General features: G+C 50.8%; 8 protein-coding genes across 8 annotated transcripts; 3 read left to right on the top strand and 5 right to left on the bottom strand.

Moving 5' to 3' along the window:
- Positions 1 to 1867: 1867 nt before the first annotated feature.
- On the bottom strand, positions 1868 to 4514 carry ASPBRDRAFT_49956 (putative membrane bound cation transporter; the record flags this gene model as incomplete). The annotated part of the gene is made up of 8 exons (XM_067626453.1): positions 1868 to 1931; positions 1983 to 2169; positions 2219 to 3386; positions 3438 to 3515; positions 3575 to 3646; positions 3703 to 3810; positions 3859 to 3887; positions 3938 to 4514. The coding sequence occupies 8 exons, from the start codon at positions 4512 to 4514 to the stop codon at positions 1868 to 1870; spliced, it is 2283 nt and encodes a 760-aa protein (XP_067484201.1).
- A 1384-nt stretch (positions 4515 to 5898) lies between these two features.
- ASPBRDRAFT_36133 (uncharacterized protein) lies at positions 5899 to 6755 on the bottom strand. The gene is made up of 2 exons (XM_067623442.1): positions 6057 to 6755; positions 5899 to 6000 (listed from the first exon to the last, which is right to left on the bottom strand). Exon 1 carries the CDS (start codon positions 6367 to 6369, stop codon positions 6166 to 6168), a length of 204 nt encoding a protein of 67 aa, XP_067484202.1. The 5' UTR covers positions 6370 to 6755; the 3' UTR covers positions 5899 to 6000; positions 6057 to 6165.
- A 568-nt stretch (positions 6756 to 7323) lies between these two features.
- ASPBRDRAFT_112331 (uncharacterized protein) lies at positions 7324 to 10778 on the top strand (the record flags this gene model as incomplete). The annotated part of the gene is made up of 7 exons (XM_067616639.1): positions 7324 to 7373; positions 7433 to 7534; positions 7590 to 7874; positions 7927 to 9574; positions 9625 to 9714; positions 9771 to 10588; positions 10676 to 10778. The coding sequence occupies 7 exons, from the start codon at positions 7324 to 7326 to the stop codon at positions 10776 to 10778; spliced, it is 3096 nt and encodes a 1031-aa protein (XP_067484203.1).
- A 249-nt stretch (positions 10779 to 11027) lies between these two features.
- On the bottom strand, positions 11028 to 12883 carry ASPBRDRAFT_24669 (putative isoamyl alcohol oxidase; the record flags this gene model as incomplete). Its single annotated transcript, XM_067622072.1, has 2 exons — positions 11028 to 12360; positions 12417 to 12883. 2 exons carry the CDS (start codon positions 12881 to 12883, stop codon positions 11028 to 11030), a joined length of 1800 nt encoding a protein of 599 aa, XP_067484204.1.
- Positions 12884 to 13472: 589 nt separating this feature from the next.
- Positions 13473 to 14729, top strand: ASPBRDRAFT_190301 (uncharacterized protein; the record flags this gene model as incomplete). Its single annotated transcript, XM_067620213.1, has 1 exon — positions 13473 to 14729. The coding sequence occupies one exon, from the start codon at positions 13473 to 13475 to the stop codon at positions 14727 to 14729; it is 1257 nt and encodes a 418-aa protein (XP_067484205.1).
- A 572-nt stretch (positions 14730 to 15301) lies between these two features.
- ASPBRDRAFT_220657 (SGNH/GDSL hydrolase family protein) lies at positions 15302 to 17282 on the bottom strand. The gene is made up of 11 exons (XM_067621976.1): positions 16975 to 17282; positions 16906 to 16912; positions 16814 to 16850; positions 16705 to 16757; positions 16543 to 16658; positions 16476 to 16494; positions 16339 to 16428; positions 16200 to 16293; positions 16096 to 16155; positions 15814 to 16050; positions 15302 to 15756 (listed from the first exon to the last, which is right to left on the bottom strand). The coding sequence occupies exons 1-11, from the start codon at positions 17171 to 17173 to the stop codon at positions 15430 to 15432; spliced, it is 1239 nt and encodes a 412-aa protein (XP_067484206.1). The 5' UTR covers positions 17174 to 17282; the 3' UTR covers positions 15302 to 15429.
- A 1407-nt stretch (positions 17283 to 18689) lies between these two features.
- ASPBRDRAFT_113376 (amidohydrolase family protein) lies at positions 18690 to 20132 on the top strand (the record flags this gene model as incomplete). Its single annotated transcript, XM_067616732.1, has 1 exon — positions 18690 to 20132. The coding sequence occupies one exon, from the start codon at positions 18690 to 18692 to the stop codon at positions 20130 to 20132; it is 1443 nt and encodes a 480-aa protein (XP_067484207.1).
- A 228-nt stretch (positions 20133 to 20360) lies between these two features.
- Positions 20361 to 21448, bottom strand: ASPBRDRAFT_220682 (uncharacterized protein). Its single transcript, XM_067621977.1, has 3 exons — positions 20966 to 21448; positions 20825 to 20908; positions 20361 to 20755 (listed from the first exon to the last, which is right to left on the bottom strand). Exons 1-3 carry the CDS (start codon positions 21237 to 21239, stop codon positions 20589 to 20591), a joined length of 525 nt encoding a protein of 174 aa, XP_067484208.1. The 5' UTR covers positions 21240 to 21448; the 3' UTR covers positions 20361 to 20588.
- Positions 21449 to 21972: the final 524 nt, after the last annotated feature.

Below are 21972 nucleotides of genomic sequence, written 5' to 3' on the forward strand. Positions count from 1 at the left end.
GGTTGGATGTGAAAGGATTAGGAGAAAGTTGGGAGAGGGAAAGGGAGAAGATAGAGAGAGGAAGAAGAGAAGAAGAAGAACGGATCAAAGACCCTTAAATATCCAGAGCGGCTCCGGAGACCCTGTCAGGTGGAGGGGGGGAAGTTTTGGACTTTGGACTTTGGACACGGATGCATCACTGGGGGGTGGCCCCTCTTCGACTTCACCTTGTCACTGGCGCGTAAGTACGGAGTAAGTCTAGTCAGGCCGGGATTAACGGTTCTCAGGGATTCACCCTCAGCCCATCGGGAACCCAGACAAGCGCTAAGAGTAAGGAGAGGGTGTTCTCCACTGGGTTATTAGTTGGGATGGGGAAGCGTCAATAGTCGGGTGGATGTGGTGGTGACTGGGAGGCTGTAGATCTGGCAGTCTGGAGATGCAGAACAAATTAGGCAGAGACGTAAACAACGGCATCATCGCCCCTGAAGGGCGGTGGATCCCGGGTCCATCCGGGAGGCTAGATTGAAACGCAGTTCTATTCACAAACAATCGACGAATGGACACCGTGGCTGGATGGGTTTACCCTGGTGAAGGCATGCTGCTGATGATGATGATGGTGATTGTACAATGGGAAGTAACCAGCTGCAGAAAGGCAGCAAGATGCGTCAGATGGAGGAGGGGCAGGACCAAGTGATGCCTAGCAAATTTAGCTAATAGACAACTAGTTCCATCCGCGCCAATGCACTTCACTCATGAAACCAGCCAGTCAGTCTCTGCGAAGTGCTAAGAATAATTCTCCGTCTGACTTGTTCCTCCGACCTTCTCCTTTTCAGTTGCTTGGCGCCACACAGGGCTGGTGCTGTGGAACTGCTCATCCTGTCCAATCGGAATACCTGATACCCCCATCAGCCACAGAGCAAGCCCCGCTACGTATCAATTCCGTATCATCGATCGCTGTGCAGCCCGGGATGAACCCCCCGAGTTGGGCAGGGTTCCAGAAGGCGGGAGGTCAACCAGCTATGCCCACTCTCTGGACGAGCACAGCCACTTTGAATCAGACACTCCACAAAGTGTTGACGGCATCCTGCAAATTAGAAATCAATAATCTCTCTAAGCGAAATGCAACAACGGCGGAAGAGAACATGCCAGACGCTGTATCTGGAACGTCAATTGATTACGCCAAGACTAGCCCCTCCGATAGCCCCTGACCGAAGCGCCACGTGTGTCGTACCGAGTGGCTGTGGCGGGTGTCAAATCACCGAGTTTTAGCTACTTAGTAGAGTATACTGTACGCAGTCTGTATAGTAATGATGACAGCTCAGCCACATCGGTCGCTTTGCATTCCCGATGCAGTCATCGCCATCGGATCTGTCTGACAACACTGCGCCAAGAGGATATCTCCTGTACGGGTTACATGAGAGAGAATCAGTGCCTTGTTGCCTACCGTCACATGCAGCTCTAGTAGAAAGAACGCGGAGTGGAAAGGACTCCTGCGCCAGGAAATCTATCGGCTTGGCAGTCGATGTGTTGGATATCGTTGCAGGTACTCCGTACTTCTAGCGGGATCTATGGGGTATCCATTGGTCCTACTATCGCCGCAGAAAATCCCGCAATTCATGAACAACATGTCCGAGAGATAGTAGTTTGCATTCTGAATAGTCTAAACTAAAGCAGGCAGTAGTATTGGCAATTTCAATTAATGTAATTATCATCGTCGCCCACCATCGATCAGCATTACTTCCCCCATCTTCTTCCCCCGTTCCCAAATCCACAACCGCGTAGCTCATTATTCTCTGCTCGGTCTACTCCACCACCACCACCACGGTGCAATCGGATGATGAAACACCCGGCGCCGTGACATCTACCTTAGTGAAAGACTGGGAACCGATTATCCTCCAGCAGTGCCGAGATTACTGGACTGTTCGCTGCTAGGATAGTAAAATGCAGCAACACTAGAAACACGTTAGTCACCGACGGAACACACTCTGAGGCAATGGACTTACCCAATGATTACATAGGCTGCAATGAGCAAGGAGCCTTCCAGGTAGTTGCTTCGGCCGTCCAGCACCAGGAAATTGACAACAAATGCCGTGACAAACAGACAGATGGTCTCGAAGAGCGTAAAGTACAAGGACATGTCCTTGTCCATACACCAACCCAGGATGACCACCAAAGGCGTGACAAAGATTGCTGTGACGAATGAGCCTCTATTCCCAGAGAACGAAGCATGAAAACTTACCAATTTGAATACTACTTCCTACCGATACACCGATCGCTAGATCCATCTTGTTTTTGGTTGCCACGCTGACGGCGGTCACGTGCTCTGCGGCGTTGCCAACAATAGGGAGAATAATTAGACCGATGAAGGCTTCGCTGACCGACGAGCTCTCGATCATGGTGGGAATGGCGTCAACGAGGAATTCCGCACACACTGCGACTAGAGCGGTCGACACCAGAAGCATCACCACCGCGGCCGTGCGAGACATCTCAGGTTCCGGTTGCTCGGGGGCCGCTTCAGCTGCGTTGTTGGTCACAGCGGTAGGTAGGCGAGAAGCACCGCGGGCAAACTGAACGGCATTTCCGGGAGGTGGAGGACGATTGGTGAAAGACGGTAGCGAATGCGTCCGTCGAAGGCCATAGGGATTCGAGGGACTGGCGGGCACAGCCGAGTTGGGGGCGGCCAAGTTGCTCGAGAAAACAGTGTTGCTCAACAGCGATGGAATGGTTGGACGGAAGGGCGATCGCCTTTTCGCGGGCTCGCCTGCTTCTCCAGCTTCCAACGTGGGCTGAGCGTGATCAAGTGCAGGCTCCGTCTTATGGATTCTCATAGACGGGCGGCCGGTTACAGCGGTGCTAGTCACCGAGGCTGCGGCCTTGTCCTTTTCAGCGCGTCTTTGCTTTCGCCGCTCACGCCTTTTCGCCTTCTGATCCTCTTTCGAAGACTTATCCTGTGGATTTCCAAAGTCCCGCGTCTGAGGCTCATGATCCGCATCGTATCGGCTGTCATCACCGAAATCGATGACAAACGATCCGGACCCGTCGGCTTGAGTAACACTCAAGTCACCCGCAGAACCGGCATGCTCATCGATAACGGCTGCAGGAGGCACATCGGCCGACGACTTCTTACGGAATGACTGTGGGGAGGCCGTGCCGTGAGAGCTAGTGCTTGATTTGCGATGGCGCCTATGTTTCATGGCCCTCTTGATACGCTTGGCGGTAGACCAAGAGGTAGTCGTATCCACGGACTCATCCGATGAACTGCTCGAGTCTGACGAACTATTCATGAACTCAGCCAGAATACCCGGGTGAGATTCCTCATCGATGATCTGTTGTGGGATACTGGCATAGAGATAGGCGTGGGATTTGAGCTGGAATACGATGTACAAGACGTACACCAGGAGCAAGACCTGATAAAAGGTTAGGGAAGTATGATCAGATAGGCAGCAGTTACTACTCACAACACTTGTTCCACGGCTGACTTTGAGCGTGTATTTATCTGCATCTGTCGAGTCCGACCAAGAAGCGTGGAACGCCGTCTGGATACTATGTTAGCAGGTATAAAGGGCTGATGTGGGGCGGGCGAGCCTGAACATACCGGCAAGAGCAGACTCATGACACTCAAACTGAGGAGGCATGCACTCATCTGCGTAACGGTGCTATTATAGATCTGGCACATGTCAATTCAGTGAACAGTTCACGAGTTCAGGTCACTGAAAGGCTTACCTGTTCCTGGAAGCGCAAGCCTCCCAGCAAAAAGGCCATACCCAAGATCAAGAGTAGGTTCGCTAGGATGGAGCCGAGCAGGGATGCTTGAACGATTCGAATCTCATTCTGAACAATATTAGAACGGTCCTCGGCCTGCACATTGAGTTTACTCACCTTGACTAACGCAATACTGAACGAATGGACTGCGTTTAGTATCCAATGGTTAAAAGTTTCTTACAAGACAACAACTTACATGCTGCCGAAAGGTTAGTAACGAATCTTCGAGGAAGGATCCAAATGACATACAAGATGATCAGCTCTACTGCATTTCCGAAAGTGACGTTGATGAGTGCACCCACAGTGTCACCCAATCGACTGGCGACACATTCGGTGGCATGGCTGAGCAGACCGGCCAAGGGAATGATAGCTATCGCATTCATGGCGAAGATCAGACCTGGATTGAGTCCAGCGGCCTGGGTTGCAATGCCGACAGGCACGAAGACGAGCAGCACATTGACCCAGCTGTGGCACAGGGCCCGTTTGGTGTGACCGGTGAAGCGAACAATTCCATCCTTCATCCGGACAACCAGTCCGCGCTCAGTGGTTTGATTGGCATCTTTTTCCGACTCCGGGCTGGCCGGGTCACGTATACCTTCTTTCACTTGAGCATCTTGAGCCGAAGCGTCCTCAGAGGACTGGGTGTTGGATTGATTGTGACCCTGGGACTGAGTATTCGGGGTAGACGCGTGAGCTTTCGCCCACGAGTGAATCCGGTCTGCATAGCAAGGAGATGAGATGTCAGTCAGGGGAGTCGAGGTAGATGGGACCATCGATGAGATGTCAGTCAGGGGAGTCGAGGTAGATGGGACCATCGATGAGATGTCGAAAGAATCAACAACAAAGAGCCTCTAATGGACCAGGAAAGGGATGGCGATAGGAGGAGTGAGTAGGGGAGAGACACTCACGCATGTATTTCAGGACCAGGAACGGAAAGGATCAGAGAGAGAAGGCAAGAGGGGCCCTCGATAAGACGTGTGTGATAAACTGGTAAGAGAGAGCTGTGTCAAACACAGGAAGAAGCAAGCCAAGCTTCAAGTAGGAGAATATAGGAAGAGGGTCTTGGAAGTAAACTGCGCGACCGGACTATTATAAGGGAATGGAGAAGTCTACCTTTTCTGGGACGGGGGCCCTGTGGCATGGAAGCACAACCAATGATGATTGCCAAGCCACCAGGATGATCATCCTGATCCTGACCTTATTCCGAACTGGAGCCATGGTCCGCCCCGTTTTGCAGCAGTGAATCACAGTGAATCGCAGTGAATTGCCGTCCTCTCGACACGCAGCCGTTCTCCACCTTGCACCTTATCAATCATGGCCAACAGTTGCTGCAGCATCCTATCACAATTCACAGCACTTGTAGATACCTACTCTGTGAGGTCATATCCTACTGGGGTATCTCCGACCAGACTCGGAGAACTGGATTCCCAATGGTGTCATCGGCTATTTCATGCTGAGATCCGGAGATGTCAGCGACCACGACGGGACTTCTCCGTTTTGTCAGTCGGCAGAAGCACAGAAGTTGAATGATGAATCAGATAGCTACTAGTTATTTTTTGGGCCGCCCGATAGATGGAGGTCTCCACCCCTGGGCCGCCGATCCATAGGGGCAAATCTCAATCCATCGCACCTTTTCCAGAATCCGTCCATGAGATGCACACCTACGACATCAACAGTGGAGCCAGTGAAACCAGGGTGAAAGGAGTTCAACGGCATTTGATCTACTAGAAAATACGTTTTCGTGACTCTATTTCAGGTGCCTTGGCTTGCAGAGGCAAGGGGGAAGATACGCCGTTACGCAACGGGTAGAACAAGAACACAGACACACAGAAACATGACACAGGGACTGAAAGTTGTGAAATTCAAAACCCCGACCGAGAATTGAGGCCAGAACAAAGTGCCAAGTCCACCTATCTTTCTCAACAAATAAAACTCTGCCCTCCAATTTCTGCCAGGTGAACCGTCCAATCAAAACTGCTGGTTTTCTGCGCCTGCCCCGAAGTCCACTAGTGGCTCGTTTTTGATTGGTTAGCACTACGTCAGGAGTCAGCCTCGTTTCGGGGGCATTTCTCCGGATTCCGGCATCCCATACTCCGTACCCGTAACTTGGTTACTTTACAGGGGAACTCTTTCGGGGTGTCAGCAGCTTTGGGTAACGCGTCACATGAGCTCGTTCCTGCAAAAAGTCAATGAGCTTCGTCAGCGTCAGAAGCTCGGAATGTTGACCTGTCTTCTTGTCCAAGACTGACAGTACTTTTAGTTAGTATCTTGTCCACTCAGCGCTGTTCCCTACAATCCGCTGACTCGCGATCTAGACCACGGACTCGTCATCCCCAACCGTCTCCGCAGCAGTGTGGCTGAGCGACCTCGACTTATGGCTGTGCCAAGGACCGTTGCGATGGAACTGCCATCGACGTATTGAGTTCATGTTGACGCCGCCTTTCGGACAGTTTCTATCCTATCACTGTCGCTTGTTGTGTTTCCGCCTTGGCAGATGTAAACGGAATGTGAGCCAGGCAGATTGGTCTTCTTCATTGTTCCTCTGTAAAGTATATCTGGAGACGATGAGATCATGACGGTCCAGAGAGCCTCGTAGTCCCTCAACAGCGTCCAATTTGGAACACGCATGTCCGAATGCCATTGGATCTGACGGTCTTGGCCACGGGGGAGAAGCACAAAGAATAGTAACAACCAGAGTACATATGCGGGGTCATGTCTGAGCGTACGCTGGTTCCTTTAGACTTTAGAGGCATGATGTGTCCGTTCGCTCGTCATCATGTCGCGCTGGAGAAGTGTCAGCCAAACAGTCGACCATCTGCCCCATAGCTACTTCAATAATGGTTATGTCGAAGGATACAAGTCTACTAATACATCGTGACAAGAGCATCGTTCAGTCAGCAAGACGGCATCGGCAGTTACAGTGTGCATGGGTCACGTGATTGGATGCGGAGGCGTCACGGCAAAGGTTTCAACCGCTCACAATATCGTCCGACTCCTCTCCTGCTTCTACTGGCTTGTCGGGCATTCACGGCCAAGACAAGTAATAGATACTGGTGATCTTATCTTACTTCTCGGGCTCTGATCCGATAAGTGTGGAAATGAGGTTGTTCAGTTACAAGATTACTGCTCGTCTCAGACACTATATTCCCGGCGGTTAACTACTCCTCCGTTTCTTTTGCATCAACATGTATTGTCTAGCAGCTATCGACCAGCTAGAGAATCCCACACAGTAGTAACGCCTACTAATTCACTAACAACATCATGTCTAGACATTATTGGGAAGCTATTGGATGACCGAATGCCTCAGCCGATAATGCTGCGGTCGCCCCGTGCAGAAGAAACCTTCTTCTATCGGCATTTGGTTCGGCACGCGTCACGAGATCCAGGCACGGCAACCCGATCCGGATGCGGCCGTCACTCAGCCCGACTGGATCAATGATCTTTCGGCGAGCTTAAGGAGATCAAGGAGAGAAAACTCTTCATCATAATCTACAGCCTTCCTTCATCCAGCCCATATGGGAACATACGCAATATTCTGCTTCCTCGTAACTTTAGCTGTACGGACGCAGCAGTCAATGCACAATGGCTCCCTCAAGGAGCGCCGACGGGGGTAGAATAGTGAGGTTGCTGAGGTAGGCAATCATCGCAATGTTTGTGTAGTTGGGAGGGAACTAAAGTCGGTTTTACACAGCATATTGAATCCCTTGACATGGAGACGGCGCCTGGACCTGGACACTCGGTCCTTCCTGATTATGCTGAAGGGCGCTTTGCCACCGACAATTGTCATTGCGATGTAGGCCATTATCGCATATCCATAGTCTCGAAACAGAGCATCTAATGTTCAGCAGTTACCAGAGTAGTGCTATATCTGACATCACCCTTACGATCGGATATCTATCAGCCCTTATTTCGGTACTGTCCCAGGCGCTCACGCCGCGAGCCAAGTTCATGCGAATCATGTTCTTTGATCTCTTGTCAACATGTGTATCTGCTTCCCTTTGTTGCTTAGCGGTTTTCTGTGCAGTACGAGCGAGACAACATAATACCCCACCGGATGCCAGCGAGAGCGTCCGGAATGGCTTCAGTAGCGATGCCTGTGCCGTGTCCGCTATATGGCTGATATTCATGATTTGGTACGTTCAATTTCACTTATATAGCCGCCTTGATCAAGCTAAGACTATACAGGGCCGCAAATACTGTCCGTGCTTGGCGCCCGCAAGAGCTGCAGGATCCTATGGTAGCCTTTTCGATCTTTTCCTCCGTTACTATCACTCGCGGCGGCATGTTCACCACACTATCCGAGGGTCTCTCATTCATCTCTAGACTGTTAAAGGGGTTTATGCTAGGATTTGCGATCGCCACTGGAGTCTCACTTCTTATACTACCCATCACCAGCCGTGGGCATGTCTTCGACGATATCAGGGGCTACGTTGCGCAAATCGACAACGTACTCCAATCCCAAATCGACTTCGTCAAGGGGACGTCAGAGGCCTGGACCGGAAGTCAGGGGCTCCTAAAAAGGACGCGCACGGCGCGGAGTATGCGAGACATGCAGAACAGTCCCATCTCAGACCTGGAAGCGAAGAAAAAGCGCTTGACAGCATCAATCACCAAGTTGAACGGGTTACACGGAAAGCTACAATCAGACCTGCTGTACTCGAAAGACGAAATTGCATGGGGCAAACTGTCAGCTGGCGACCTGAGTAGGATCGGGGGGCTGCTACGGAGTATTTTATTGCCTCTTTCAGGAATGGCTATGCTGCCGGAGGTACTGGACATGATTGTCACAAACGAAGGAACGCGCAGCAATAGTCTGAGATCCTTCGACGGGGCGGAGGATTCTTTGAAGCAATCCGAGATGGAAAAGGTAGCTCAGACGCTTCAAAAACGCCTAGTGGATTCTTCAAAACTGGTGACAGTTGGATTACAATATGTCTTACTAGCTCTTGGGCTTTCTAAACGCAAGAAATTGGAGAAACAATACGCAGGGAAAGCAGATGAAGAAGGGGCAGGAGAGCTCCTCACACCACTAGAGCCAGAATTCGCACAGCGATATGAACAAGAAATGCGAAACTACTTCTTGCGCCGCAAGGACCTAACGAGAAATCTCGCATCCCTTGAGGCGTTCACAGTTTCGGAGAAGCCAGATGATGCCACCTCCCAGGAGGACCTGGCAGCCGTTGCGACTGACCCTGACGTCAAGCAGGAGTTCTTCCTTATTCTCTTCATGGGGCACCTGCAGGACACTCTACTCACAGCGACCCTCGACTTGATCCGTTTTGCAGATGACCGAATTCAGGATGGCACTATGAAGCGGAGCCGGTTGATTCTCCCCAGGCTCAACACCATCCGTAAATGGCTCTCTTTTGAAACCGAACACGACACCAAGTCTGCCCAGGACCGGAGACAATCATCCCATGTCGATCCATCTTCTGCCTTTGGCCAGACTGAAGCGAACAACTTCCCCGATCCTGAACACCTGCCCCCGGCCAATTGGTTCGAAAAAGGAAGCCTGGCGCTCCGGTACTTTTCACACTTTATCAGTTCCGAGCAAAGTATTTTTGGGTTCCGTGTGGCCGCCGCTGCATTCTCTGTTGGTATTCTGGCATACCTGCGCAAAACGCAGGACTTCTTCGTCCACCAAAGATGCATCTGGGCCATGATTGTCATTGTGATCGGGATGAATCCGACCAGCGGACAAACGATGTTCGGCTTCGTTGCGCGCATCGTAGCAACTGCCGTCTCATTAGTGCTGAGTCTTATTGTCTGGTATATCGTGGATCAGAAAACGCCCGGTGTCATAGTATTCCTCTACCTCGCCAACGTCTTCGAGGTAAGCCTGAGTCTTCTAGATACTTGCCACCCGCTAACACTGTTCAACAGTACTACTTCTACGTAAAAGTCCCACAATACTTCGGAGCCTCCGTCATTGCCATCGTCACTCTGAACGTGATAGTCGGCTATGAGCTACAAGTAACCTCTTCCCTTCCATCCCGCCTTAGAAAAGATCCCACCCCTAACCAAACCAGGTCCGCAAACTCGGCCTCGAAGTCGCAACCTCCAACGGCCAACCCTACTACCCAATCTACCTATTCGGCCCCTACAAACTCGCCGCCGTCGCCGCCGGCTGTGCCATCTCCTTCTTCTGGGTGATCTTCCCCTACCCAATAACAGCCAAATCAACCCTCCGCAAGACCCTAGGACGCGGACTCTTCGTCCTCGCCAAATTCTACAGCTGCATGCACGCAACCATCGAGCTCTGGCTCACCGGCGAACTCTCCACCACCGATGACGACATCCGCTCCGCATCCTCTACCCTCGAACGCTCCCGCCACAAAGTCTTCAAGCAAGAAATGCTCCTCCTAAACAGCCTTCGCATGCACAGCCATTTCAGTTCCTTTGAACCCCCGATCGGCGGGAAATTTCCTCGTGCAAACTACGATCAAATCATCTCACAGATCCAGCGCATGCTCACTAGCATGGCATTAATGGCGCATACGACTCAGAACATGGACGCCTTGTCCACAACAACCGATGATGCCAACAATAATAACAAAGATAATAATAAATGGATCTCCCGCCTCGCATCAATCGCCCTCCAATCCAGCGGTTTCAAATCCCACAAAATCACCTCCCTGCTCTGCCACTTATCCGCTTCGGTGCTAAATTCTCAGCCTTTACCACCATATCTGGAAACGGGGGACACGTTCCCCCTCGCGAGGGAGCTACAGCGCATTGATGAGGAGTTGTTGAGTATTCGCCATATTGAAGATCCGGCCTTTTCGGCGTTTGTTTGTCTAGAGGTTCTTAGGTCGGTGGTCAGTTTTACCTTGGACGATTTGCTTAGGTATGTGGTTCAGTTATCCCTTTCCTCTCTGGGTTAGAGCGTAGTTATGTGGTATATTTGCTAATGGCCAATTTCTTCTTGTTCTAGAAATGTGAAAAGCTTGGTTGGGGAGTTGAGTTTTGATTTTCATGTTCAAAATACGGCCGAGTCGCAGCGGTTGATGGCGGAGACGGAGGTACAGGAGGATTAGATTAGTTTTTGGGGGAAGATGTTGTTGTATATTTAACGGGATGTATATATTGTTATTTAATTCATGATGATGATAATTATACTAGTGTTTACTAAATTGGACAGTGACAGTGGCAGATCAGAACCAAGTATAGCATATATATACGTACTATTTGTACAGAGAACAGAGAACAGAGAATAAGCACTACTCACTACCACTTCAACCCCGGAAATCTCCTTATCCTCCATCCATCAATCATCCATCTTACATCTACACCCTACAAAGCAACCCACTCCTCAAATCATACTCCCACAAATCACTTCCCACCCCAGCATACCCCCAAAGACTCCCAGTAGGATCATACTTCCTCTTAATCTCCGCCAATCTCTCATACCCATCTCCATAGAAATCCATCTTCCACGTACTACTAAACGGATTTCCCTCATTCAAATAACCCCCCATATTCGGTGCCCAGTCCCTCCACACCGGCTCCAGCACACTCTCATACCACTCCGCCGCCTCAGCCAACGACGCAGCAGGGTCGCCCGTAGCGTTCACGGAGCCGCCGTACGCCATGAGGTGAGCGTATGCGCTCCGCCACGCTGGGAGAGCGCTTCCGCGACGTTGTTCGGGCACGTTAGCGGTGCCGCGGCCGCCCTGGAGGCCGAAGATGAGGAGGGTGCCGTCTCCGGTTTGAGAGACGGAGATTTGCTGCAGGTAGTGGATGAGGTCGGGCTGTGGGAGGGACGAAAGCTCGGATTTGCCGAGGAGGCGGCTCGTGAAGAGGCTGGTTGCGCCGGCGGATTGGCTGGCGAGGAAGTTGGGTTTGGTGTAGGACCAGTAGGTTTGCGCGGTTGGGGCTGTGAGCGTGGTGTTGATTTGGTTGGTGGTGGTGTGGTTGCTGAGTTGGGTGGATAGGTTGTGGAGAGTGGTGTTCATGGCTTGGACTGTTGAGTTGTAGGCGATTAAGCTGATGATCACTGCTGGACCGGGGAGGACTTCGTTGAGGCCCGTGTAGGTGCTTGCTGATTCGCCGGTCGCGGCCATGATGGTACCTGTGATGCCGGAGTCCATGAGGGTAGGGATCTGGGCTGTTAGTTCGGCGAAGGCTGTCCAGGATGCTAGCTCTGAGGCGTTGGAGTTGCTGGCTGCGTAGAAGGTCAGGCCGCCGGTGACGACGTTGTCTGGGATTGGATGGGTTTGGAGGATGAACTCGGTCACCACGCCGAATTGGCCGCCACCGGCGCCACGAATGGCCCAGAAGAGGTCTTGGTTTTGTGCGTCATTTGCGGTGAGGATGCGACCGTCGGGGGTGATGACTGTGACTTGGTAGACGTTGTCGGAGGCGAGTCCGTAGTGGCTGGATAGGAGCCCGTGGCCCCCGTTTTGGATCAGGCCTCCTAGTCCTACTGTGGCGTCCTCACCACCCACGACTGTCCGGTTCATTTGGTGAACGGCCGTATACACGGTGCCCCAGTTGTTGCCGCCGCCGCAGATTAGCACGTCTGCGGTTTTGTTGGTGCCGGGGAGATGCCAGGTTGGGTTGTGTTGGATGTGTTTGAAGTTGTGGGTCCAGATTGAGAGCGAGTATGCACCGGTCGATCTTCAGCAGAGAATAAGTTAGATTAAGTAGCTGAACGGGGTGATATGTATACATACCGACCGATAAGATCGTGGCCTGTAGACTTCACGACGATGCGAATATCCCTCTGCGATGCCCATGACATAGCTCTTGCGACCTGCTCTTCGGTCGTGGCGTTGACGATGTACTGAGGCATTCCGCCTATACTGCATCCCTTGTCTTTGGTATATCCAGAGACACCTGGGGGAACACAAGAGTTGTTGTTGTAGATTGAGTAGTCATTGCTTTCGGGCCATGCGGCATGGTAGGCGGCGTAGGACCAGTGATCTTTCACCGAGGAGCAGTTGTACGACGAGCCCAGTGGGTTTCCTGCATAACAGGAAGAGGCAGCAGGAGTAGTTCGAATGAGAGTCCCGCCAATGGATTGGTTAAGAGCTGACCACTCCTCGACTGAAGGCCAAGCTGCATCTCCGGGGGCGGTTTTGCAGTTGGCCGCAGCCAATGCTGGGAGGACGATCAGCGACAGACACTTGGGAAATATCATTATCGCAGTGATTAGGACGTTGGTAATTCATCTTGGATTGTGGTGAGGAACACAAGGACTTAAATATCCTTTGAAGAAATGCGAATACGATTAGTTTCCCAAGCAGTTGTGATGCTTAACGGCGGTACCTTGGCATCGATACCCTTTATGGGAAAGGAAAACCGAATACGCCGCGATCTGCTGTCGGTGGAGACAATCTTTGGGACATCCAGGGACCCTTCATTTAACTCCACAATTCTGCTATTTTAAGACGATTAATCCATCATTCATGATTCATCACCATGCAGTGTATGATGTAAGTCAAGTCTACTATCCTCATGGTGTGGTTCTCCATCTCTCGCATAGAAAGCTTCTCTTCGCCGGGTAAATGACAACTTGATGTGAAAACTTGAAAAGCTCAAAAATAATAACGGGCGCATAGCAACTGCTACTCTGGATACGCCATCTACCAATTACCGGAGTAATAAATGAGTTGAAGCACGTGCCGTTGATTGCTGATTCATGAGTAGACTATCGGAAGTAGCGCAACCGCAACTCGCCGTTTCACGCGTCCCGCCCGCCGATCACCACATCCGAACAGGCATCAACCATGTTCAAGTCCATTTCCACAAGCCGGACGTTCCTCTGTCATCTTCGGCCTCGGAGGCCAAGCTCCCTAGCACGGACACTTCCACTGAACCAACCCCGGAGTCGCAGACTCACCCAAACACCACGACTGCGCGACTTCACACCAATCTACCATCCGCGTCCCATCTCTTACGCATTTGACCCAGCCACTCCAACTCCAGCAAACCGATCTGGTCCAACACCCCGAGCATTCACATTTCTACACCCATCAAACCTCACCCAAGATCCCGAATACCGACACACCATTCCCCTGGATCCACCAGAGCTAAAGGTCCCCTGGCCAAGCTCACTCCCGTGCGCCCTCCAATCCAAACACTGGCGCGAAGCAGAACACGCAGCCAGAGATCTCTTACAGACTCTCTTCCCATCCGACAATAACAACCCCAACTCCAAGGGAGAGAAATACCTCACTGCAGTAACAGACGCAGTAGTATCCTACGCAATCAACCTTCTCCCACTAAGCGATCTAGCAAGGATCAAGCTCCTCTCCAGAACATCTGTTCTAGCCTTTTTGCACGATGATGCAGTCGATGCGGGGAATATCGACAACCATGCAGTAAATACCGATATTCTAATCCCTACCGGCAAAAAACATCAAGGATCCCACAAAGCATTCGACATCATCTCCAAGGAAATCCTCACTGCAGATCCCATCAACGGTGCTATACTCATCGAAGATATCCTCTCATGGGGCTCTACATCGCGAAAGCACCAGGAGTGTCCAACGCGTTTCAATTCTCTAGATGAGTATATCGCCTACGGATTAGAGGATTTCGGAGCGTCGCTTATTCTCCGCTGCGTGGAGTTTTCCATTACCGTTCCGACTGCTTCTTCGCCCTCACCAACAGATCTTCAGAGTTTTGGATGCTTGAAGTCCCTCTGTGCGAAGCATTTGCTCCTTACTAATGATCTGTACTCCTATGCCAAGGAGGTGGCGAGCGGGGATGCAGGACTTAATGCGGTACGCGTCATGCAGGATCTCATGAGCGTTTCGGACTCGTCTGCGAAGATGATGGTGCGGGGTATGCTGCGTGATTTGGAGGGGCAGATGGATGAGGAGTATACTCGACTAACTCTACTCACGAAGAGTAATAGGACGGTGAATGAGGTGCAGTTGAGACACGCAAGGGCAATGATTGTCGCTGTCGCAGGGAATATGTTCTTCTCGGCGACATGTGATCGGTATGCGAGGGCTGTGGAGGGGTCGAGATTAATATGACAATGTATGTATCTTACAATGTTTATAGACTTTACATGGAAGTTTGACTTAACTCCTCTGGTCTATACTACTCCGTAGTACTACTATGAAAGTACTATTACGTAGGTAGCATTTCTTCCACCAACAACCATACTAAAACAACCAATCACACCCCCTAACCTCCCCGCCAAGCGCATTCTTCGGTTCCATGTCACCAACACTGACCGAAGCAGTTTAGTCCTTACACAACTCGTCGGCTATATATACTACCCTCCCGCCTCCCTTTCCCCGCTTCTCTTCCATCTATATATCGTCGCTATTCTTGGCACCGTTTCGGCGTCTACTATGATGTATGCAGACGCACAGGATGCCTTCCTCGACATCGACATCTTCAATAATCAACAATAACAAGTAAATATCCAGATCCACCATCTTCCTGCTTAATGTATGCATGAAAGTTGTCATTCTCCTTGGTATTAACCCCCAGCCACGACAAGTTCCTCTGAGGCCCAAATCATCCTTGAGCGAGTGTCGTCTGCTGTATGCCTCTTAATACCAAAAATAAGTGGATATGCGGTTCACTCATGTTGTTGGCAATCCTAGGGCGAGGTAGTCCTTGCTGTGTCTCAGCATGTAGTCGCTATCCTATATTCTTGTAATATCTATCTATCATGTTTGTATTGTATGTCATTGTGGGTATGATGCAGTTGTCGTAGTTCAATCAATAGCTGCCGGTGAACGATCGCCGATAACTATCCTCGTTGTTCCAGTATAGCGTGTCGTGCTGGACTTCCGGTCCGGTGGCTCCAAACTCCCATCCTAGTTTGAGCTTCGTCCATTGCATCAGGTGGCTGGCGACTTTGATGTGGCCCACGTCCGTCGGGTGCTCTTGCGGGTCGATGTCGTTGTGCTGCAGGACGCCCTTGGTGTCGAAGTAATACACGAACCCGTCGTCCTGGAAATGCTGGGCCACGCGCTGGATCTCCGAGACGTAGAAGGGGGATTGGACGTAGGTGTCCCCTGAGCGGGTGAAGTTGCCCCAGAGGGACTGCATAGATCGTCAGCGATTGGCCTCTTGCTAGCATGAACGGATGAGGGTACATACCATGATGACTACCTGCGCGTTCGGCCATGTTTCATGCACGCTGGTCACGAGCTCGACATAGCTGTCATAGAAGGTCGAACCGGGGATGTCATTTACGGCTCGGTGGTCGTTGGTACCCAGGTCAATAATGACAAGATCTGCTGCTCGATGGGCGCTGAAATCCCACTTCTCGGGCTGGTTTCCGTACGTGGCATTCGCACGCACACCTGCATCGGAGGTGTAGAACCATTGGTGTGTCTGACCGAGTTAGAGGCTTGTCTCTGTGCGACGTGGGAAACTTACCATGCCGCGTGCCTTGTCCGCATAGCATTGTTCATCCGTCAAGCAGATACCGGGATATGCCTGTCATGGTTAGGTGATGAGTGCAAAGTACAACGGAAACATACGGTGATCGAGTATTCGACGTCGCCTAACCCAGCGGCGTAGTTGTATGCCCATGAAGAAAGTCCTTCGTAAGAACCATATTGTCCCGAAGCGAAGCTAAGCTGTTAGCTAGGGAAGTAACGGTGGTAGACAGAAACGTACGAATCACCGATGATTTCCACAGTTTTGTTGTATTCAGGGACTGCAACAAGCTGTGCATCAGAAGCGACCGAGACACCAGCCAATTGAACTGTGCAAAAGATCAGTAATGCATCTCCATTCCGGATCGATGAACTTATCCATAGCCCCAGTTTGTGACTAGACAATTGTCAGCGTGAGTTTCAGTTGAGGAATAATAGCACCTACCTCGCATCTCGAATGTGTTGTTCTTCGACAGATCCAACCCCGGAGTCCACGACCCGGCAAATTGATATGTTGAGTTCGCAGTCACATTGGAAAATTGCCAGTCCAGACCATCAATCCTACAAAGTCAGAACGGGGAGCTTATCTTCCTACTAGGATGCCTACCGATAGGCTAAAAGAACGCCTTCACTCGTCTGTGGGCCGAAGCTCACAGCAAGCTATGCCATGTCAGTTGACGACGTCCGAGTATCCCATATGATCAACGCCACCATACCTGTTCGCCCGTAAACCCAAGCTTGACACCCGGAAGTCTGTCCCTGTTAGCTGCGACGTCATCACACCCAGAGCAAACCGATCGAGACATACGACCACCCTTGCGAGACAGACAGTTAGCACCACACATCTCAAATGATGTAATCAGCACGAAAGGCTCACAAGAAACATATTTACTATCCCATCTTCCCTTGTACGAGATCTCCGACGCATCTGGCTGATAGCTTCTCCAGGATCCATCATCCAACGAAATAGCCTTCGCCTGGCCAGGATATGGATCTTCCCGTATCTGACCATTCTGCAGAATGGTAGCCGTGGCCTGAAGAGCCCATGAGAGCACGTAGAATGAGGAGAGCCGCATCTTTCGATTGGACGGTTCAGATTGTGTGACACGCAAGTGTGCCGGCAAGAGGGGCTTCTCCGTCCTTAAGTACGTGGTGGGAAATAACAATTTCCTTGCGCAAGTTTTGCTTTTGCTATTTAGCATAGTGCATTAATCCAGCTCAATAGAACCTACGAGGAGAGCAATGATCGGCTTGGATCCACCGTTCGCCGTCGATCAGGAGAGCGAGATCGATCAATCGGTCCGTGGCGCCAAACGCATGCCAGGGCTTTGTTTGTGCAATGCTAGTTAAAATGCATGTTCCTGTGAGTTAAATTATAAGGTCTTATGCATGTTGACCTGGTGGTTGGGAGCTGTAAGAATTTTGAGACTCTATGACCGCATTCACATCCGCGCGGTCCGTATGATGGCTGAGATGTTGGGGGGCGGGTCGCGGAAGGCAGGCTGAAGAAACAACTCCCAAAACAATGGAACGGCGGGAAATAGTTCCAGGGGCCAAATAAACAACGGATGACGGCAGAATCTTTCCATGTTCGATTCCCAGAGTGATTCTGGTTAATGTTACCTAAAATGCACCTCATTCGCATACTTGGCGACGATATTTCCTCTGAAGTGGGCCATAGAGGGCAACTGTTATAAGGCAGGTTTGACAAGGACATTGTACTCGATGTTTTCGCAAAGGAAATACACTCAATTACTGTGAGAGCTGCTTTTCATCAACGGTCAGGCACACGTAGTGACCTATGTTATCCGGAAGAAAGCTCACTTGCACGGTCCGAAGCGGTATAAATGCTTCTCAGAACACCTGGGTAATTATAGCCACACCCACTATTGATAGGAGTCTTATACCGTATATTTAAATATGCATAGCCTCATGGTAGGCTGCATTGAATTCATTGATACTTTGTCCACCGCTTCAGCTTGTCCCTTGCCGAACAAATCGATAGCTTGGCGTGTCTGGATCATGCGAAGGATTCCAGAAAATCTGGTACTCTTAGCATTGATAAACAGAGACACTATCCAGACAAGCCGGTAGGACGTGGACAAGAGTTGCAAGCCAGCACGTGGTAGGAAGAGCGAGAACTATGAAGATAAGCGAGCGACTATTGCTTGCGACCGTGTTTAGGCCGTTATAAGCCTCATCAACTGATTCGATTTGTCACAGAGCAGGGGACTTTATGATTAGCTACTCAACGAGGTAAGCGCTTAATTAATGACGAATGAGCACCAATCACATTCATCTCCGCTAAGGGGAGAGAAGTTAGATAGCTTCAGGCCTTCATCATTTCAAGCGGGATTATGTGGCTTAAACCTTCGACACCCGAGAGGGTCTAGCTTACCGGCTAAAATCTCACTTCCTATCAACTGGGAATGATACCAGAGGCAGGATCGGGATGGCCCGACGGACTCCGAGAATGAGAAGCCCTGCTGACAGATTATTCGCCCCAACCTTTCTGGAGTAAATATTTAGCAGCTTCCCCAGTTTTCGTGTGCCTGTCGAGTGTTGACAGAAGCCCATCTTAATCCCATCATCATGGTTCGCCGAATTGCTTCAGCTACCCCTATGGCGCAATCGCCCATGTCTCCACTGGGCACGGCATATTGTGTCCGACCCAATCCTGTTTCGATGAATATCCAGCGAAGACCATTCGTTGTTGCATCAACAGACGAACCAAAGGTCACTATAATATATGCAGGCCTTTTGATTCCTGGCGCCGGAGAGCCTCTACGCAATGCTGCCCTAGTCATCAGCGACAAGATCATCGCGTTTGTTGGGCCGGAAGTTGACATCCCTAAGAAATACCTCCGGTCCACGCAATCCACTCATCGTGTCCCCGTGCTCATGCCTGGCTTGTGGGATTGCCACATGCACTTTGGCGGCGATGACGACTATTACAACGATTATACTGCTGGCCTAGCCACTCACCCAGCATCATCCGGTGCTCGACTAGCACGTGGTTGCTGGGAAGCATTGCAGAATGGGTATACGTCGTATCGCGACCTGGCCGGATACGGGTGCGAGGTAGCGAAGGCGATCAATGACGGCACAATCGTGGGGCCGAATGTGTACTCGTCCGGAGCTGCTCTCAGTCAGACAGCTGGACACGGCGATATTTTCGCTCTTCCGGCGGGTGAGGTGCTTGGGAACTATGGCGTAACGAACCCGCGCCCTGGATACTGGGGAGCAGGGCAACTATGTATCGCCGATGGCGTAGAGGAGGTCCGACGAGCAGTGCGGTTGCAGATCCGTCGCGGTGCAAAGGTCATCAAAGTAATGGCTTCTGGGGGTGTCATGTCACGAGACGATAACCCAAACTTTGCACAATTCTCTCCCGAGGAACTGAAAATGATAGTGGAAGAAGCCGCTCGACAGAATCGGATCGTTTCTGCACATGTGCATGGCAAGGCGGGGATCATGGCTGCTATCAAAGCGGGTTGCAAAAGCCTGGAGCATGTGTCTTATGCTGACGAGGAGGTTTGGGAGCTGATGAAAGAGAAGGGGATTCTGTATGTGGCCACGCGCTCGGTTATTGAAATCTTTCTGGCTAGTAATGGAGAGGGGTTGGTGAAGGAGTCATGGGCCAAATTGCAGGCCCTTGCGGACGCTCATTTGAAAGCCTATCAGGGAGCTATCAAGGCGGGTGTCACCATTGCGTTGGGAACTGATACTGCCCCCGGTGGTCCTACCGCGCTCGAGTTGCAGTTCGCTGTCGAGAGAGGAGGTATGACGCCGTTAGAGGCCATCAAAGCTGCAACTGCGAACGCTCCCTTGTCGGTTGGTCCGCAGGCACCCTTGACAGGTCAGCTTCGGGAGGGGTATGAGGCAGATGTGATTGCGCTTGAGGAGAATCCATTGGAGGATATAAAAATCTTTCAGGAGCCAAAAGCGGTTACCCACGTGTGGAAGGGAGGCAAACTCTTCAAAGGCCCCGGTATTGGTCCGTGGGGAGAAGATGCCCGTAATCCTTTCCTATAGTTCATTACGCGATTTGATGGGCATTTCATGTTTTCTATCTCTGTATCACGAGCACATGAACCAATTAGTCCCCGTAGCAATGTATTCAGTATCTAAGAGTCCGGTATGCGACTTGTCGGCACTTTTACTCTTTAGTGCTTTGAAGGCGCTGAAAGCGTAATTGTCGATTGCAACAAGCCATGCTATAAGATCTATGAAGAGCCGATTAGAAGGACCGTGATCAACAAAAGGCTAGCCCAAAGTCACAACGTCAAAGCATGCAGCATATTCTGGCTGTGATATCTTGGATTCATTATACTGGATGCTGGTGGTTGGATGAGTTGGAGCAGTTCTGCTAGAGACTGCTCTTCGAACGGTATTGGGCGTCACTTCATACTCAATCACCTAGCATTCCCCTTCACACCCACAACACACGCCAAACGGTGACTATAAACCGATAACTGCATGGCATGTACTCTATACCGTGGTCAACCACAGCCCCATTATTACACTCACAAGCCCTAGAGCACCTGCGAATGACCATGAATCCGGCCCTTCAAGATCCCATCGTTGATATGCATAATTGATCCAGGCGAAACCAAACAGCAGCCACGACGCAGGGGATTTTGCCAGGAGGATACGTTCTTAGTGCAAGGATGACAGTCAGCTATGTAGTCCATCTCTAAGTATTGCAGACCAGAAAGAAAGCGTACCACAAGGCGTCATGAGTCCCAGTTCAGGTAGGATGAACAATCCGAGGACCACAATATGAATCATCGTCGCGGTAGAGACAAGCCCTGAAACACGGTTAATTTTATTGATGATTTTAATAAAACGACCGAGGGGCATCATACAAATAGTGACAGCTGCCGCTGTCGTTTCCTGCCAGTCCTCGAGCATATCCTCTCGAACGGAGCGATAAAGACACAAGCCAACGTCATTGCCAAAGTCCTCTTGCAGGTGCTTCAGCGTCGCGTCGCGGAGCTCTCGGACCCGGCCTAACTGCCAGCAGGTAGCCAGTTTCTCGGCATATTCTGGCGTCGCTTCATGCTTTCTTATGAGGACTTGAATGATGTAGTCGCGGACGATATCTGGGCCAGCAGAATCAACGGGGAATTTTCGAGCCATGATGTTCAGTGAAGGAGAACAAGGAATGTGTTGGGGGGAGAAGTTTGTGGTGTGATGTCGCTGCCTGAAATCGAGGTGGTTCTCGAGTTATATAACCGCTAGCCTTATCTCGGGGCCGTGTGTTAGGGATAAGCGCTCTCTTCCTCTCAAAACATGGTCATGCTCTGCTAAGCGCCGTCCTTTCCATTTAGCCAGTCGGCGGTCGGAGTACCTTTAGTGGGTATAAATCCTGGCGCCTTTTTGCTTCTCCAGCATGTGTCTTGAGATCGAATGAACTGAAGTGGGGAAAATGAGAGCACTTCCATTAGACTATTGAGTGGCCAAAGCTACTACTGTTGGTGTGCGCCTCCCACTCCGTGCGGACTCCGACGTTCAAAGGCCAATATGAGTGGATGGTAACTGGGCATCCAAGCGGACTGCTAACCGAAAGAAGACTGGTGGAAGGCAGACGGATAATGCGGAACGTCTAAGCTAAATACGGCATGATGGGGGATGGCGTGCCATACCTCACTGCAGGGCATTAGCGAAGCTTCTGCGTAGTATTGAACAATGTTGATGGTCGTATTCAAGTTGCTTTTGACCTTGGAGCTCCTGGTACTCTTGAAGCACATGTAATACTATCCTGCAGGAGCCTTAGTTTCTCAGAAAGCATGGATGTGCACTCTGGTCAGTTTTAGTAGTTTGAGCAGTCACAGTATAGACGCTAATCGAGAATATATATATTCATATGCAG

This window comes from Aspergillus brasiliensis (assembly GCF_001889945.1).
Source record: "Aspergillus brasiliensis CBS 101740 unplaced genomic scaffold ASPBRscaffold_1, whole genome shotgun sequence".
In the NCBI taxonomy this organism is placed as follows: domain Eukaryota; kingdom Fungi; phylum Ascomycota; class Eurotiomycetes; order Eurotiales; family Aspergillaceae; genus Aspergillus; species Aspergillus brasiliensis.

Coding starts and splice junctions, on each gene's coding strand:
- ASPBRDRAFT_220657 (XM_067621976.1), bottom strand. CDS start 17,173: ATGCGGCTCTCCTCATTCTACGTGCTCTCATGGGCTCTTCAGGCCACG. Junction 16,156..16,199: donor ACGTCGAATACTCGATCACC/GTATGTTTCCGT, acceptor TAACCATGACAG/GCATATCCCGGTATCTGCTT. Junction 16,051..16,095: donor CGGACAAGGCACGCGGCATG/GTAAGTTTCCCA, acceptor TAACTCGGTCAG/ACACACCAATGGTTCTACAC.
- ASPBRDRAFT_220682 (XM_067621977.1), bottom strand. CDS start 21,239: ATGGCTCGAAAATTCCCCGTTGATTCTGCTGGCCCAGATATCGTCCGC. Junction 20,909..20,965: donor AGCGGCAGCTGTCACTATTT/GTATGATGCCCC, acceptor ACCGTGTTTCAG/GGCTTGTCTCTACCGCGACG. Junction 20,756..20,824: donor GGGACTCATGACGCCTTGTG/GTACGCTTTCTT, acceptor CCTTGCACTAAG/AACGTATCCTCCTGGCAAAA.
- ASPBRDRAFT_36133 (XM_067623442.1), bottom strand. CDS start 6,369: ATGCGTGTTCCAAATTGGACGCTGTTGAGGGACTACGAGGCTCTCTGG.